This window comes from Halichoerus grypus, chromosome 8, assembly GCF_964656455.1.
Source record: "Halichoerus grypus chromosome 8, mHalGry1.hap1.1, whole genome shotgun sequence".
NCBI lineage: Eukaryota > Metazoa > Chordata > Mammalia > Carnivora > Phocidae > Halichoerus > Halichoerus grypus.
The window spans coordinates 149,533,259-149,551,535 of NC_135719.1; the positions used below are offsets into that span (position 1 = coordinate 149,533,259).

General features: G+C 40.4%; 1 protein-coding gene across 17 annotated transcripts in view; it reads left to right on the forward strand.

Annotated features, from left to right (window-relative positions):
* The window catches only part of MARK3 (microtubule affinity regulating kinase 3), a 116,849-nt gene that overhangs the window by 76,072 nt on the left and 22,500 nt on the right, over nucleotides 1–18,277 (forward strand). For 13 of the 17 annotated variants that reach the window (XM_078054256.1, XM_078054258.1, XM_078054260.1 and 10 more), the window contains 8 exons: nucleotides 2,848–2,913; nucleotides 7,054–7,124; nucleotides 11,942–11,998; nucleotides 14,526–14,762; nucleotides 14,928–15,047; nucleotides 15,298–15,397; nucleotides 15,708–15,820; nucleotides 16,326–16,479. In XM_078054256.1, the coding sequence (XP_077910382.1) occupies nucleotides 2,848–2,913; nucleotides 7,054–7,124; nucleotides 11,942–11,998; nucleotides 14,526–14,762; nucleotides 14,928–15,047; nucleotides 15,298–15,397; nucleotides 15,708–15,820; nucleotides 16,326–16,479 (918 nt within the window). The remainder of the gene's footprint in view (nucleotides 1–2,847; nucleotides 2,914–7,053; nucleotides 7,125–11,941; nucleotides 11,999–14,525; nucleotides 14,763–14,927; nucleotides 15,048–15,297; nucleotides 15,398–15,707; nucleotides 15,821–16,325; nucleotides 16,480–18,277) is intronic. The other 4 variants (XM_078054259.1, XM_078054265.1, XM_078054268.1 and 1 more) reach the window with 1 other exon arrangement.

An 18,277-nucleotide genomic window follows, 5' to 3' on the forward strand; every position in this document is an offset into this window, starting at 1 on the left:
AAACCTATATTCCAAGAGTGATAGGAGATTCCTTCCCTCCTCCCAGCCCAGGTACACTTTTCATAAAATATATATTTATACAAATTGTTGATCATTTGTATTAACTTTTTGAAATTACTAAAGACAAGTTAAAAGCTTAGGTATTAAACTCTTGAATTTAAAGCTTTAATGCAGTAGAAACTCTATAATCAGATCATAACTTTCCAATTTTTAATGCATATTAGAAAATAATTTTATTTAACTCATATATGGAAAAGGGAATAAGTCAGAGTTAAGATTTTCAAAGGTGGGCGCCTGGGTGGCTCAGTCGTTAAGCGTCTGCCTTCAGCTCAGGTCATGATCCCAGGTCCCACATCGGGCTCTCTGCTCTGCGGGAAGCCTGCTTCTCCCTCTCCCACTCACCCTGCTTGTGTTCCTGCTCTCGCTATGTCTCACTCTGTCAAATAAATAAACAAAATCTTTAAAAAAAAAAAGATTTTCAAAGGTATAACAGGTTTTGCTATGGCAGTGTTCTTAAGAAATTACTTGTCCATTGAATTGTATTTTAAAAGATATAGGATACCTGCTATCTAATGGAATTTTTTAAGGGAATTGTTTTGTATAGCACAGATATGTTTCATGTGCCCTCTGTGTGCATAGCTCAGTGCTAGGTTCAGTGAGTTGGGTTTAAAGGAGGGGTATAGGGCGCTTGGCTGGCTCAGTCAGTAGAGCATGTGACTATTGATCATCAGGGTCATGAGTTCAAGCCCCATGTTGGGTGTTGAGCCTACTTAAAAATAAGTAAATAAGTAAGGATGAGGAAGGGTCATGGTCCTGCTCTCATCATAATTATAGGAACAAGGTGAAAGTATGCAAATTACTTAGTATTTTGTATATACATCTCAATGAAAATGTAGAGCTCTTTTTGAATAATATAACTTTTTTATTGTTATTATTTCAAGAACGAAATAGCTGTTAAGACAGCCACTTTTACCACTTTAATATCAAAATAAGTTCTAGGAAGTGGGAGGGACGAAGTTTGATGTTAACGGATATCCTATCAAGAATTCTTTTTTAAGATTGTGTTTATTTATTTGGCAGAGCAAGAGAGCACAAGCAGGGAGAGCAGTAGAGGGAGAGGGAGAAGCAGGCTTCCCACGGAGCAGGGAGCCCGATGCGGGGCTCGATCCCAGGACCCTGGGATCATGACCTGAGCCGAAGGCAGACGCTTAACCATCTGAGCCGCCCAGGCGCCCCCTATCAAGAATTCTTAAGGCACAAGAATAGAAGATAAAATGGAGCCACTGGAAGGAAAAGCTTATATATACCCTATTTCATCAGATCTAAGCCACATCATTTAAAAGGCGTTTTTGGTTTTACATGCTGCTAAGGAAAAAAATTCTACCAAGTGGTCATCTTATTCTTAGTGATATTAGTTAAAATGTGAAAAAATTTAATCTTAGAATCAGTGAAATACAATGTTTGGAGAAAAATAACAAGGAATATAATAACGGGAAGAAAACCTTTCTTCACTTTTCATTTCAGCCCTTTGGGGTTAGCTAGCTAATTCTTGGTTTCAGATTCCATCTTTTCACCAAATAACCAATCACTGCAGCCTAGAACTAGCTAACTTAAACATAGTTATTTTGTTCTTTAGTTATTAAGTTGTGCCCTGATTAGAGTTTTCTCTGCTTACTCCCAAATAACATATCTTTGATAATAGATATGAATTTCTAAAAATTTAAATTTGTATTGGATTCAGATAGTTTTTCCAGAAGAGCCAATATTTCCATTGGAATTTTAGAAAGGTTTTATTTGTATGTTGATGGTTTACCAGCACATATGCCTTAAATTTCTTTAAATTATTTTTCCTGACCACCTGAACATACCATTTTAGAAATGACATATGATAGTTTTATTCATCAGTTCAACAAACATGTATTACATACTGTGTTAGGCACTTTATTTGGTCTGATACTCTATATTAAAGTGTCAGAAAGTAGCCTGCAATATAAGAGGCTAGCACCCTGTCCCCTGTTTTTTGGTAAATTTAACTTTAGAGTATGTATTACCAAAATAAAGTAGATGTGGAAAATAGTGAGTCAGTAGCTTTAGAAATGTACTTCAGTTTCATTTTAAAATGTGTATATTTCTGATTGGTTTGATATGGTTTTGTGAATTAAAAGTAATAGAAATATTATTTCAATCTGTAACAAGGGACTGCTGTATGGCAAAGTCACAATGACCCATTGCAAATAATTCTTTAAAAAGTTCTTTTCAATTAACTGTAGCATAATCCCTTCTACTACTTTCCATCTCTGGCTTCAGAATAGTAACAAAAGAAGCTTTTTCTCTGAGAAGGAGTGAACAGAAGTTTCCCAAGCAACAGAAGTCTCAAGTGAAATTGTTCTATATATCCTTAAAGCCATAATGGCAAGTGAACGCACTTAAACTTGGAGAAGTAGAGTAGATCTGAGCAGTTCCTGCAGGTCGAGAATGTGAAGTAAGAACCCTTTTCCTGAGGGAAAAGCACAATCTGCTGGGAGGGCAGCTAACCAGTGTAGACACCATACAGGATGAGGACAGAGGAGATGTGAGTAGGTACACAGCCTGGACTGCTGAGTGCATGCCAAAGTTACATTGTTTGAGCACCCAGAAATATCTTTATTTTTATGGAATTCCATGCTTTTATAAAATGTGTTGTTGTAATATATGATAAAATTCCCAAAAAACATTCTGTTAAGGCAGCCAGTTACAAAAATCTTTAACAGGGAAAAAGTTTCTTTTAGTACTTACAGTTTATACGTACAGTGTATATACATACAGACGTTTGTTTCTTTTTCTCCCATATCCTTTCCCCTCCCCCAGTGAAGTTGTTCGAAGTCATTGAAACTGACAAAACGCTCTACCTAATCATGGAGTATGCAAGTGGAGGTAAGAAACTTCTATGGTTTTTCTTTCTTTCTTCCCTTTTTAGAAGAATACACAACCACACTGCCCACATGGATCATTGTTAAGGTTCCGTTTAACATCTGGAGTCGTAACACAGTAGCATGAGAATCAGAAAAGCTGTCTTGGCTCTTTTGTGGCTCTTCTGTAGTTCACTATTAGCGTTATTAATAATATCCAAAACTTGGATTTTTTTTTATTGTGGTAAAATGTACATAACATAAAATTTAGCATTTTGACCATTCTAAGTGTACAGTTCTGTGACATTAAGTACATTCATATTGTTATATAGCCATGACCACCATCCATCCCCAGAACTTTTTCATTTTCCCAAACTGAAACACTGTCCCCATTAAACACTAACTTCCCTCTCCTCCTCCCTAGCCCCTGGTGCCCACCAGTCTACTTCCTGTCTCTGTGGATGTGACTGCTCTAGGTAGTCATATGAGTGGTATCTCACAGCACTTGTCCTTTTATGCCTACTTCACTCAGCATAATGTCTTCAAGGTTCATCCCTGTCAGAGTTTTCCTTCCTCTTTAAGGCTGAATAATATACCATTATGTATATATATGCACACCACATTTTGTTTAAGAACTTGGATTTTTAAATATATCAGTGCATTAGCTTGTTTGAAATAAATGTGTACTGCCTATTGGATGGTTTTCTTTATGTCATTGATGTTCATCTTTCCCAAGGCCAGAAATGATGCTTGCAATGCATATATTTAGATTTTCCTTAAAGATTAAGGACTTGGCCTACAAGACTATATACATGTAGTCATTTTTCTGAAATGCATGTATATAACTGTTCTCTTTTACAGAGATACTCCTCTGGGGGTTGAAGTTGGGTTAGGCTTGTAGTTTTTGGACCACATGTAAGTCTCCTTGTGTGTGGAGAGCAGAAGCGTTCTGATTGGTCTTTGTGTGCCCCCTACCTCTACACCTCTAGATAGTGCCTGGCACGTAGCCGATGCTTAACAAGTAAGGATTGAAGTGCGCTTATGAAAGGACAGACTACTAGGGACATACTCCTTTAACTAGGGGCATAAGTATAGCTTCGACTGTTTTGCTCATAGTAGTTTTATTTTATCTTAGCACTTTGATCAGACAGAAGATTTCAGTCACAGCCTCGTTGTAATGAATTAACTATTAAATAAAAGATTGTAAACCTGCTGTGGGCAGGAATGAGTTACAATAGGAAAACCTTTGATGCTGCTTTTTCATACTCCTAATTCATTATTAGTTGTGTGATTTAGAGTTTAAATGTGTGGTTTGAGAATTTAGGTTGGGATTTTTCACAATTGAGGAGAAGTAGGAAGAGCTGAAACTGAGTTGCAGCGCCAAAAATCTATATGGAGTTCTAATACTTTCTCCTCGTGTTACAGAGTTATGTTCATAACCTTTTCATTTGTGTAGCTTTCTCTCACCGGATCTCCTTTGACCCTCACAATGACTCCGTGATGTGGCCAGGCAGTGAAGGATGGGCTTTTACCCTTGAGGAAACGGAGGCTGGGAAGTCATGTGGTCACGCTGCCAGGCCCACAGCCCTAGCCTTCTGACAGTAGATAGGCTCTCCTAATTGGTCAGTTGGTCATGACTTTCCTTTTCCATCTATTTTAGGTGTTAGTGTCATAGAGATTGCTCTTATATAGGGGCAAAACTAATCTGAGAAGCATCCACTTTTACTAGAAAGAGGGTGGGCTTTTGAAAACACAGACATGGGGTCATTCCAGCCAGGGCCTCTCATTGACAGTGTGACCTGATAAGTCAACATGTCTCTGAGCTTCTTAGTGGTGGTGCTTTTTTGGCTTGGGCTATTTTAATCAGCTCAACAAAGTACTATCAATCTCCAGGACATCTGTTTTTTTGTGGTTACATTTGTCATTTGGAACAACCAGAGTCTCATTAAATTGACTACCTATTCCTCCCTAGCCTGCTATTTTTCGATTTTGTAGAATCATAGAATTTTACACTTGGAAGGAATCTTAGAATTCATCGAAGGCAACTGCCTAATTTTTATAGATGAAACTAAAGCTCTGGAAGGTTGTTCTGTGCCAGCAGTTCTATCGCTTGTTTAGTGGCAGGACCCCAACTAGGACCAAGGGCTCTCTGAACTGACCTGTCCAGTGTCCTCTCAACCACATGGTCCCTGACCTGGGTGGGGAGAGCCACTCTTTTCTGTCTTTTTCCTAGTAAATAGCCTTTTGAGGTTTTCAGTTTAGCTACTTAATCTGAATGCTAATACATTTTTAATAAAGAAAATAAAGTGATCTGGGTTGAATTCCTGATTTATAACTTAGTGATTGTGAGTATGACTTTATGGTTCCAAAATCTCTTAAGAGGTTTATATTGCTTTTGAATTTATAAAAATTTTTAAAAATTATATTGACAGACTTGGACTTTTCTCCATGTTACTCTACAACAGCTAGTGGGTACAGCAACTAGTGGGTTTAATCCATTAGTTTTTTTTAAGTCAAAACTGTTTTTCATATGATATGCACACATCTTTAGTTGTTTTCACTTTTTAACCACTTGTTTTGACATTGTATACTACTCTGCAAATAGAAAGGTCATTTGCTTAGAAAATGCTGACATTTTACTGAGCTGACATTTAACTTCATAATTCATCATAGTTAAACGAGTTGTGTAGTGTGAATTAACAATATGTAATGCATTTTAAAAGATCATTATGCAATCAAGTGATAACTTGAAAATATTTATGCCCGTCCATTATTTAAAAATGTTTCAGCTAGGCTAAAAACTTAAAAGTTAGAGATATTAATATGTAATTCAGAATAACTTTTTCTTCAAAAGTATTTGTTATGTTCTGAAACTAAGCATTTTTTAAGTATCAAAATCTTTTAGTTGAATGTTGTCACTAAGCTGATGGAAATAGTCTTTATTTGTATGAAGTAGATGTGACTCTTTCCCAAACATATTTTATGTCTAATTTGCTCAATTAGTACCCTTTTCTGTTGATTTCAGAGGTATTGTTTCTTTATACCCAGTTGATAAGCAAGTATTTCCTGAAGTGTTACCTCTTCCCTGAGGCATTAACACTGTGTAAACGACCACGTGGATGTCCACCAGCATGTTCTGTTGGGCATGTTCTCTTGGCTTGACCTTCCCACTGAGTCCCGAACCTCCCCACTTCTTACCACCACTGCCACTTCCTGCTCAAGGCCCAGCCTCCCTCATTCTTGCCCTGATTATTGCGCTACTCCCTCGTGTTTCTGTCCCTTCCGCAACCCTGACCTCCTCCCCCTCTGGCAGCCAGAGTGACCCTTTTAAGAGGTCAGTCATTTCATAGCCTCCTCTGCTTCTCCTCACTCAGAGCAAAGCCTGCGGGACTCTTCATGGCCTTACCCCTCCTTCCCATCTCCCATGCCCGTCCACTAATTTCCCTTTTCCTTGTTCACACTTCTTTGGCTACAAAGCCTCCTTGCTCTTTGCTATTTGCTCTGCCTAGACTCTTTCTCCCAGATGATGACAGTGTCCTCTCCCTCACAGTAGTCCCCAAAGCAACTTGCACATGCAGACACACTTCCTGTTTCTTCCCCTGTGTCTGCTCCACTGTCCTTGTCAGCTGACATACTATTTGCTTTTTTGTTGATTGCCTGTCTCTCCCTACCAGAATGTAAATTCTCCATTTACAGGAAAAGGACTTCACTTGGTTCACTGCTGTATTTCCCCAGAGCCTAGAACAGTGCCTGGCAGTTAGTAGGCACTCAATAAATGTTTGTTGAATTAATTAATTAATATATTCAGGAACTGCTTTTTTCGTAATCCTACAGTGAAGATGTTATCCTCTTTTAACACATATCACTTTCCCATTTTAACTCTCAGTTTTTATTAAAGCACATTGAAAACATAACCCTTAAAATAAAAGTTTTATAAACATAGGAAATTTTAATGATTTTTCTCTAGCTTAAAGATTTTATCAAAAGAACTTTTGCCTATAGTTAAACTTAAGGCTAGCTTAGTTCAAAATCTGCGTTTCTGTTATCTTCATGGCTGTATTTAAAAATAAAAATTAGAGCATTCCTAAAAGTGAAACATCATCAATTTATGGGAAAATTAATGCTCAGAAGTAGGACTTCTTACTTTTATTTCTCTCGATTATAGGTGAAGTGTTTGACTATTTGGTCGCACATGGAAGAATGAAGGAAAAAGAAGCAAGAGCTAAATTTAGACAGGTATGAATTAATGCACCTTTATTAATTTAATAAAGTTATCTTGCTTATTAAACCCTGAAGCAAACAGTGTTTGCCTCTCTAAATGGTTATAAGGCCCGTGGGAGGGAGCAGGGAGGGGTTAGCCATTCAGTTCAACAAAACTTTATTAAGTATCTGTCATGCCTAAGGCACTGTACAAGAAGCAGCATGGTTCTATTTCTAGCTTTATCAAGATTTTCACCTCATTCTTAACCTTAGTTTTTGACAGTTTAGCCTCAAAAATCTAGAGTCTTTCAAAACACCTATGATTGCATTAATTTTTTTTTTTAACAAACCCTTGTGTCGAGGGCTGACTTTCAATAGATCGCAGCGAGGGAGCTGCTCTGCTACGTACGAAACCCCGACCCAGAAGCAGGTCGTCTACGAATGGTTTAGCACCAGGTTCCCCACGAACGCGCGTTGCGTGACGGGCGAGGGGGCGGCCCCCTTTCCGGCCGCGCCCCGTTTCCCGATTGCATTAATTTAAAACCATTTCCCAGTTTTTAGCGAGAAGAGTGTCACAATCTCAGAATTCATTATTAGTTTTGTCTTACATAAGCCAGATGTAGGCTTAAATTTAACTTAAAAACTTAAATACTAATGGTACTTTGAATTAAAACCTATTAAATGACAAATTTTGAGACTAATCTTTGGCTATTATTTAATTTCTCATATCCTCAACTTTTCTACCTACAAAAATTGGAAGTTATATTTGATGATTAATTTTGAAGTGCTTTCCAGTTCTGATATTTTATTCTGTGATCTACGGAGGGAAGCTCAAATTTCTCTTTATGACAAAACAAAGTTGGTTTGGCCCCTTTCCATAGCTATACTCTGTATTTTTATAAATTGACCACTTAAAAGCCAAGAGGTTTTTTTTTTGCCTCACAAACCTTAAATTCCTTCCCACTAAGTTGAATCTGTCTGACTCGCAAACATTTATGTGAATATGGTTTGTTGACTGTGAAGAACAGACGAGTGAGTGCCGCCAGCAACAGCAGGTTTGAGCCTGACCCTCTCCAAGGAAGCAACTAGTGCTTAACCCTGTGACTGCTCCTCACTTCTTCCATCTCCACACATCCCCCTGGCAGGGTCTGACTTGTCAGAGGGACTCGGACATTTACTAACCTACATGTTGAGGCAATCGCTCAGGCTTTTATTTTAAATTTCCTGCAGAGGGGCGCCTCGGTGGCTCAGTCGGTTAAGCATTTGCCTTCGGCTCAGGTCATGATCCCGGGGTCCTGGGACAGAGCCCAAGTCAGGCTCCCCCTCCTCAGCAGGAAGTCTGTTTCTCCTTCTCGCTCTGCCTCTCCACCTCACTTGTGCTGGCTTTTTCTCTTTCTCTCTCTCTCAAATAAATAAATAACCTTTAAAAAAAATAAAATAAATTTCCTGCAGAAAAATCTCAAGTCTTTATCTGAGGAACCCATTAGTTGGTCAAGGAAAGGTAATTTATGTGCTTTTATAACTAATGACTTAATTTACACTGCTTACAATTTAATGTAATCCTTTCTTCTTGCCATAGTATTTCCTTAAGATCCCTCATTTAAACCTGGAAGGATCAATCAGGATATTGGTGTTTCCACTTTGCTCTGTTGCTAATTGCCATGCTTTCCAAAAGTTTATAAGCCATTCTTACATTGACTAAATAAGAAGTTTTCTTCTTTGTGGCAAAGAGGAAGGTATGCCATACACAAGGTACACTCCACATGAAAATGTTAACTGTCAGAAACAGGCCCTTCTTTCCACATCCATCAGCAGATGGTTTCTCCTTCCCACCTCCTTGGCCATTCTCATCCTAAGGACCGCTTGTGTGGTTTTAAGCGTTTGAATGAGCTCTGTTCTCTTCAAAGAGAGAGAAGAGAATCCTGGCTCCATCATCTTTCCTCACCTCTTTCTTGGTGGGTTGGTAATGTTGCTGCCTCTGCTCTTTCCTGTCTGACTGGAGGTAAATTAGGTTTGCGTTCATATTTCAATCTGGGAAACATCCAGATTCTTAACTTTTTTAAAGAAATAACTGCTTCTAGCTTAAAGGCATGCAAAAAAACCCAGTGATTTATTTTTTTATTTTTTATTTTTTTTTAAGATTTTTTTTTTTTTATTATTTGACAGAGAGAGACAGCGAGAGAGGGAACACAAGCAGAGGGAGTGGGAGAGGGAGAAGCAGGCTTCCCACTGAGCAGGGAGCCCGATGCGGGGCTTGATCCCAGGACTCTGGGATCATGACCTGAGCCGAAGGCAGACACCCAACGACTAAGCCACCCAGGTGCCCCAAAAACCCAGTGATTTAAAGTTGAATGTTTTCAGGTTATTGTGGCTTTAAAAGGTTAACTGTGAGTTGTTTGGAGGTAAAAGGAGAACTTCTTTGATCTCTCTGAGAAAGGGTAGGAAATTGTCAAATGTTACTCAGAGGCAGAATTTGAAAATAACCTGTAGGAGAAATCTCAGTATTGGGGGGGGGGATGAAAAGAGGGACAGTCAGATCAGGCAGAAGTAAGGTCAGTGGTACCCACATCCTAGGCAGTGTACCTGTTTGTTTTGGGAAAACAAAGTTACTCGCTTTCCCAGCTTTCATGCAGAGTAGCACAGCGTAAATGATCATCCAAGGTAACAGGTGTTCTAAACCATATTTTGGCCTTGGAATTTTTATATTTTTTGTTGATTATAAGTGGATCTGGGGGCACCTGGGTGGCTCAGTCGTTAAGCATCTGCCCTCGGCTCAGGTCATGATGGATCGAGCCCCGCATTGGGCTCCCTGCTTGGCGGGAAGCCTGCTTCTCCCTCTCCCTCTCCCACTCCTCCTGCTTATGTTCCCTCTCAGTGTCTCTCTGTCAAATAAATAAATAAAATCTTTAAAAAAAAAAAAAGTGGGTCTGATCTTGTGAATTTATACAGTATGTAGCTGCTTAGTGAAGCCCTGATTTTGGCCTCACCCCACCCTAACCCCAGTCCAGCTTCTCCTTGCTCCTTGTTCTGAACCAAAATGCCGACCGGTAAAACAGCCTGGGGTGCCCAGCTGGCTTAGTCAGTAGAGCGTGCAACTCTTGATTTCAAGGTCGTGAGTTCAAGCCCCACACTGGGCGTGGAGCCTACTTTAAAACAAAAGAAGCATTCTCTGAGTGTTTATGTCCAGTGTAGGTGGGTGTGTGGGGCTTACAATTAAAAGCTGATGATGATCTGGAGAAACAAGCAGTATTTTTTTTTTAAAGATTTTATTTATTTATTTGACAGAGAGACAGCGAGAGAGGGAACACAAGCAGGGGGAGTGGGAGAGGGAGAAGCAGGCTTCCCACGGAGCAGGGAGCCCGATGCGGGGCTCGATCCCAGGACCCTGGGACCATGACCTGAGCCGAAGGCAGACGCTTAACCAGCTGAGCCACCAGGCGCCCCAACGAGGAGCATTTTCATTAGAACCCAGTTTTGCATGTATGTGGTCATATGTAGTTACACCAGCATAACACCAACAAAAAGGTCAGAAGCAGATACACTAAAACAACAAGAGATGTTATCAGGCATGTGCTTATATGTACCTTTCTGTATTTCCTAAAATTCCTATAATAGGCATATAAAACTTTTATTGATTAGAAAAGGAGGCTTCTGGGGGCGCCTGGGTGGCTCAGTTGGTTAAGCATCTGCCTTCACTTCAGCTCAGGTCATGATCCCAGGGTTCTGGGATCAAGCCCCATATCAGGCTCCCTGCTCAGTTGGGAGCCTGCTTGTCCCTCTCCCACTGCTGCTCCCGCAGCCCCCCCAACTTGTGTGCTCTTTCTCTCTCTATATATAAAACCTTTAAAAACAGAGAGAGAGAGAGAAAAAGAAGAAAGAAAAGGAGGCTTCTTAAAAAACTACAAGTAAGAGGCGCCTGGGTGGCTCAGTCGGTTAAGCGTCTGCCTTTGGCTCAGGTCAAGATCCTGGGGTCCGGGGATCGAGCCCCACATCAGGCTCCCTGCTCAGTGGGAGTCTGCTTCGCCCTCTGCCTGTAGCTCTCCCTGCTTGTGTTCTCTCTCTCTCTCTATCAAATAAATAAATTTTTTTAAAAATCTTTTAAAAAAAATTACACATGTGAAATTTCAGCAAAAGAGTTGTTTAATCAACAGTACTAATCACAGGAGTGATCCAAAGTTGACTAAATAAAGGCATACCATTTGCTGAGAGTAGAAGGAGACCCTTATGGATCGAGCACAGAGTAGCTTACCTAGTTTGTAGTTCACATATATTATAACATTTACTCTTCCATTTTAAGGAAGAGGAAACCGATCCTCAGAAAGGTGAGTAAGTTTTGCTGTCTTTGAACCCACATCAGCTAAAAAGAAGAGAGTGTTGTAAGGAGCAGTCCTGACTGGGAAGAGAAGTAATTAACAGAGGAGACCCAACCTGGATGAATTTGTGGCCATGGATAGTCTGTAACTGCCAGTTTAGTTTCGAGTTAATTACATGGAAATTATATGGAAAGCTTGCACCAGAGCCATCCGATCCTGGGTCTGGGGGCAGCTAGGGTCTTCCAGATCCTGGTGATTTGTTGGGCCCTGGCACCATATTCACAGATAACCGGAATGTCAGGGAGTAGGCCCAAGAGGAGACTTTCCAGTGAAAACTAGAGAGAGCAGGAAGAACATGCTCACCTATCTCTTCTTGCCCTCACCCCTGAATTTCTCCAAATTGGAAAGTTCAAAGCACAAGAAAATTATTTTTAGAGATCCACACAGACAGTCAGGTGCTCACTGAGTATTTTGCATGTGTGAACATTAATGAGATTTTCATCTTAATGATGATGATTAACCTGTGTCTCTCCTATGCAGATCGTATCTGCAGTCCAGTACTGCCACCAAAAACGGATTGTTCACAGAGACCTCAAGGTGAGTTGCAGGGCCCTTAGTCTGTGAGTGTATGCTCTACCTGTATGTGCTCAGTTCTACTGGTGGTCACAGATTAGATTGCCTTATTAAATAAGAAAAAGTAAATCCTATAATAATTGATTCTTTTAGTCAGGTTTTGGTATTAATATGAAGTTTATTAAAAGTATCTTACATTTCAGTTAAGGTAGCTCATAATTGGTCTCTGTAGAAATATTATCACACTACCAAAGAGGTGGGGGCCTCCAAAAAGCTATGCTGTCACCTAGACGGTGCCCTCAGTGCCACCTGGCCACCTCTTCTGTGTCTCTGGTCAGCGTGGTGCTGCCCGGAGACCTCCTTACTGCCCACTCCTTCACTTCTGGCCCACTCTTGGCGTAGGATAAGGTTTTCTGTTTCCCAGAGAACGTAGAAATGCCAGGCAGAAACGTCCAGTTCCCCAGCAAGCCTGCAAAGTAAGCTGCGCCCGTGCCCACCCTTCACCTCTCAGAACACTCCTCTTGTTGCAGGCAGTAGGGCGGCTCTGCTCACCCTGCCTCTGGGCTCTGGGCCCTCTCCGCCTCCCAGCTTCTCACCAGCAGCATTTACAAAAACATGCTGAAGTCTGCACTGTCTTTTACCAAAAAAAACCTCTCCACCCCAAATCCCCTTCCAGATGCACTAGTTTTCTCTCTCTACTTTCACAGCCGTATCTCCCTAAACATCGTCTAGATTTGTTGGTCCTCGCTTCCTCCCCTTCCGCATGTCATTATCATCGATTGCTTGTTCCTCTCCACACCCACCCGTGCTGCTTACACATCCACTCTAGTCGCTGCAGTGGCCACCTGTATGCTGATGACCCCAGATCCATGCCTGCGGCCAGAGCTGACAGATGGGTGACAGCTAAGCCCTACTTCTGTCCCTTGGGTTCAGCAGGTTCATAGCCTACCTTCTTCCTTCCTGAACGGGAATGTTCATTTCTCATTCTGATGCCTCATGTCCCTCGGTGCCTCAGTCTCCTTTGCTCTACCATCCACTCAGTCCCCAGGTCCTTTTGCTACTGTTTCCTAAACCTTTTTTGAGCATGCTGTTTTCTGTCCCTGGGACCACTGTCTTCACCCAGACTGCCAGCATCTCGTACACCAGTTTTTTGTTGGCCTTCCTTGCTTCCAATCTTGCCTCTCCCTCCCTTGTCTATTTTACACCCTGCAACCAGAATGGTCCTTTAAAAATACAAATAAGGGCGCCTGGGTGGCTCAGTTGGTTAAGCAACTGCCTTCGGCTCAGGTCATGATCCTGGAGTCCCGGGATCGAGTCCCGCGTCGGGCTCCCTGCTCAGCAGGGAGTCTGCTTCTCCCTCTCCCGCTCCCCCCTCTTGTGCTCTCTCTCTCTCACTCTCTCTCTCAAATAAATAAAATCTTAAAAAAAAATAAAAATACAAATAAGATTGTCATTTTCCTGTTTGAGTGATTCTTTAATGGCTTCCCATTGCCCTTAGGTGGAAAACTTGAACTTCCTACCAGTCACTCAACTGGCCCTTTGTGATTCGGCCATGGCCATGTCCCCTGCACCTCTTTTCCACACACTGTCTTTCAGTTTCTTGAGTGTAAAGCATGTTCTCTCTTTCCTTCTGGGTTTTCAGACTGTTTATATTCTGCCTCCCACCTCACACCCACCACTATTACCTAAGCCTCCAGGCAGCAGCTCTGATTTCACCCCCTCTAGGAAGCCTTCCTGCACCTGTCAGTGCTGGGCCCACAGTGCCCCACACATCCTCAGTTACAGCACTGAGGTCAGAGTGCAGCCACTTGGTCTTCTGCCTTTCCCCCTCTAACCTGTGAGCTCCTTGAGGGCCAGACCCTGTCTGTCTTGTTCATCATATGTTCAGACACAAATATAATGCCGGGTGTGTCATTGGCATGTGATAGATGTTTACTGAAATAAATGAAGATGACTGTGATCTGTATCTTGAATGAGGCCCAGGGCTCTCCCCTCCCCAGTAATAGCCATTGCACAGCTCTTCAGCCGTTTTTATAAAACGTGGCTGGCCGCTTAAAGCAAGTCTTCATTTTTTTAAAAGCCACTTATTATTATTAATTGAGAAAGCTATTTAAATAATTTTTTTTAAATTATGGGGCATTTGTTGTTTAAAATATTGCCAGAGTTAATCTATACCTTGTATCTGTTACTGGTTATTAATGTTAAAAAATTAAAAATCTTGGGGCACCTGGCTGGCTCAGTCATAAGAACATCTGATTCTTGATCCCAGGAGTTCCAGCTCCACACTGGGTATAGCGATTACTTAAAAATAAAACTAAAATAATAAATATAATAAAATATAAATAATAAACATAATAAAAAATAAAATTAGAAATTCTAATTTATCTTCTGTTTTTATGTTTTCCTCTAGAAAGAATGTTTCCTTATTTTTTTCATTAGGTTATGTTAACTTTATATCATTACAAAAAGCTTTTATGAAATGCCTAATTCTATCACAGTTCTAATTCTATTTTGGTTAAATTTCATTTTTGTCTTGATGTTTTCCCTCTAGGCCGAAAATCTATTGTTAGATGCTGATATGAACATTAAAATAGCTGACTTTGGTTTTAGCAATGAATTTACTGTTGGCAGTAAACTGGATACGTTTTGTGGCAGTCCTCCATATGCAGCCCCAGAGCTCTTCCAGGGCAAGAAATACGACGGGCCGGAAGTGGACGTGTGGAGCCTTGGCGTAATTCTCTACACTCTAGTCAGCGGGTCACTCCCCTTTGATGGACAGAACCTAAAGGTATAAGAACCAGTTGTTATCCACCCTCTTCAGAATGCTAAACATTTTATTAAATGATGAGGGTTAATATTTTAATGATCTGTCAGTATGATGGGGTCTCAGTGGGTTCTTTTTTAACCTAAAATTTGACTCAACTAGTTTTCTTTCCTCCCTGCCCCCCCAAAGGAACTGAGAGAAAGAGTATTAAGAGGGAAATACAGAATCCCTTTCTACATGTCCACAGACTGTGAAAACCTTCTCAAACGTTTCCTGGTGCTAAATCCAATAAAACGAGGCACTCTAGAGGTAATCGCATAAGTGCAAAATAAGTAATGACTTTGGAGAGTCTTTACAGTATTTTTAGAACTTTGCTTGGTTTGTATGACATATTGAATACTCTCCTGGGGCTTTTTAAGCAGGAATTGAGACATTAAAGACTTTTTTAAAAGTTATCCTCTGAGATATAATCCTTGAAATGTTGAAAATAAATTTTTCGAAATATTGTGGTTATCAGCATGTTTTATTTTATGCTGCTAATGAGTAGTTCACCTTTCAGCAAATCATGAAGGACAGATGGATCAATGCAGGGCATGAAGAAGATGAACTTAAACCGTTTGTTGAACCAGAACTAGACATCTCAGACCAGAAAAGAATAGGTAATTACTCTGTGCCTGCGTCCTTGTGTGTGTGCAAGTAACATATTTCTGTTTTGACTCCTATGGATATGCCTAAAATGGGAATAATAGGAAGTTAAACATAAGTTACATGAGTCAGCTTATCTGTTTTGTCGTATTTAGGAACTTACCTGTAGTTTCCTAGAATGGGAACTTAGAAATAAGCCAACTGCCCATTTATGTTAGAAAATCTACGATGTTTTCGGTCAAATAATGGAAATTATTTTATCCTGTAACACAGTGATTTTGTATCCAGACAAAACACATAAACTATATTATGTCCTTCTTTTAGATATTATGGTGGGAATGGGATATTCACAAGAAGAAATTCAAGAATCTCTTAGTAAAATGAAATATGATGAGATCACAGCTACATATTTGCTATTGGGGAGAAAATCTTCAGAGGTAAGAGTAATCAGAAAGAGCGAATGTGACTTTTAGGTAAATGATGAAAAGTAAGCTCTTTCCTTAATATATATAACATTTGATGTATCATTTTTAAACTTACCTGCAAATGACAGATCTAACTGCTATGACCATTATTAATTTTAATTTTGAGGTAGTAACCTTAACGGTGGGTATTGTCACAAACTTGAACGTCATAAGTTAACCTATAGTCATTAATAGTTTAGAAATTATGTAAAGTATGAGATGAAGTGAACAGAGAGCATTTTAAATTATATGAAAAAGCCTAGAAAGAAAATCATAAATACCTATCCTTTCATGAGCTTTTTCATCAGTCAGAAAAATATTTTTGCCCAAATTGAAGGTTGTCATTTTTGTACATTGTGATTCTTCGTCTGTAAATGAACTGTTTGTGAGAGGTTTGTGTGTTATGAGAAGTTTAGTTTCCTAACATATCATTTGGGTCCGTGTTGTGGTTTGCTCTGTTCTTCTCATTTCCTCTTAGCTGGATGCTAGTGACTCCAGTTCTAGCAGCAATCTTTCACTTGCTAAGGTTAGGCCAAGCAGTGACCTCAACAACAGTACTGGCCAGTCTCCTCACCACAAGGTGCAGAGAAGTGTTTCTTCCAGCCAGAAGCAGAGGCGGTACAGTGACCATGGTAAGTTTGAGACCATTGCAGTGTGTTCTCCTGCAGTCTCCCCTTACACAAGAGACCTCGTAACATTGGGAAGCATCCTTTTTGGCTTAAGGCCTACTGGGATGGGAAATTGACTTGATTTATTTTCAGGGCATTTCCTTCCTACCAGTCCCCGTGATGGCATGATCATCTCAAGGCTCTGATCTCTTTGGTACACTCACTCCTCTGGGACTCCTGCTTCAATCTCTGGTTCTCTGTTCGCTCTCTTCCCCATCTCTGCATCGGATTTACTTTCCTGAGCGTTGTCCAGCACTTTTGCAGTGCTGAAAATGTTCTAGATCTGTGCTGTCCCATAGAGTAGTCACTGGCCACATGTGGCTGTTGAGCACTTGAACTGGGGAGATGGTTTTCAGTTTTGATTAAGCTAAATTTATGTAGCTACATGTGGACAGCCGTGGAGAATGTATAGTACCCCAGTTTGCCTCACTTGGTTTAAATTTTTGACTTGGGTCATTCTCAGCCTCACACTCTAGCTGTTGATGTGTCTTAACACCCTCACTCTTAAAATATTCACCATAGATGTGAATCTTTTATGAGCCTTTGGACCCTAAAAGATATGGTTACCAAACTTAACAATTATTCTGCCTTCCAGACAGCCCCATGTGTGGGGATCCAGAGACTCTAGCCCGCGCGCGCACGCGTGTGTGTGTATGTGTGTGCGCAAGCATGCGCACGCACTTATTTCACCTGTAACCTGTGAATGTGCCCATGGCATTTGTAAACCTAGTGTTGATCTGGGTCTCTTGTCTCTTTGGTCATGTTCAGGTTAGTTGTTACGGAGGGGTTTTCAGTGCCTCTGGACAACAGGGCATTTAGCAAAATGCCTACAGATTGCTCTAAACCATCCAGTTTAAAGGGAATTATTCCTAAATTCTTGGTTGGAGGGGGAACTGGTTTGTGTTATGTGTTTTTTGTTTTGTTTTGTTTTGTTTTTTAGTTTTCTCTTATCTCTAGTGACTATCTTAATAAGTTAATTCTTCCCTAATATATATAATATATATATATAATATATATAATATATTCCATTTGGATTGGTAATGCCTTTTTTCCCCAGCTCAGAAAATTTTAGAGCGGAAAAGAGCTTTAGCCATGGTGTCATACACTCACCTAACCCCCATTTTATCAATAAGGATAAAGGCCAAGAGAGCTCACTAAGTCTCCTGAGGTTACATAGAAGTGGGAACACCTGTGACAGAACCCCCGGACTTCTGGCCCCGGGTCCTGTGGCTCTGTCCACTAACCCACTGACCGATTACCTCATGGAGTAGTATTTTTATAATAATAATGATCCTTCCTTCTTGGAGCCTCTAATATTAAAAAGTGCATAAAAGAGGGGCACCTGGCTGGCTCAGTCAGTAGAGCATGCAACTCTTAATCTCAGGGTTGTGAATTCAAGCCCCAAGTTGGGAGTGGAGCCTACTTAAAAACAAAAAACAAACAAACAAAATTTCATAAAAGAATATTTCCAGAAATCCATGTATATAGAAAGTCACTGACCCAATTCTATGTTGTTTTTTTATTCTTTTATGGGGATGAAGACAGTGGTCAGCAAAGAAAAGATTTTGGTTATGCCTCTGGCTGTGTTCTTTTAAGTGCTAAAAATGGGATAGATTGTATGTACAGCATCTAGTAAAGCGTACTCCCTTCACACCAAGTGAAGGCAGGCAGGCCTGCAGCCAGCCCAGCTTTTAGCTGGTCTCTCATCGCTCCCCTTGTTTCTTACTTCTAGATGCCAACAGTTTACACATGCCTGCTTGTG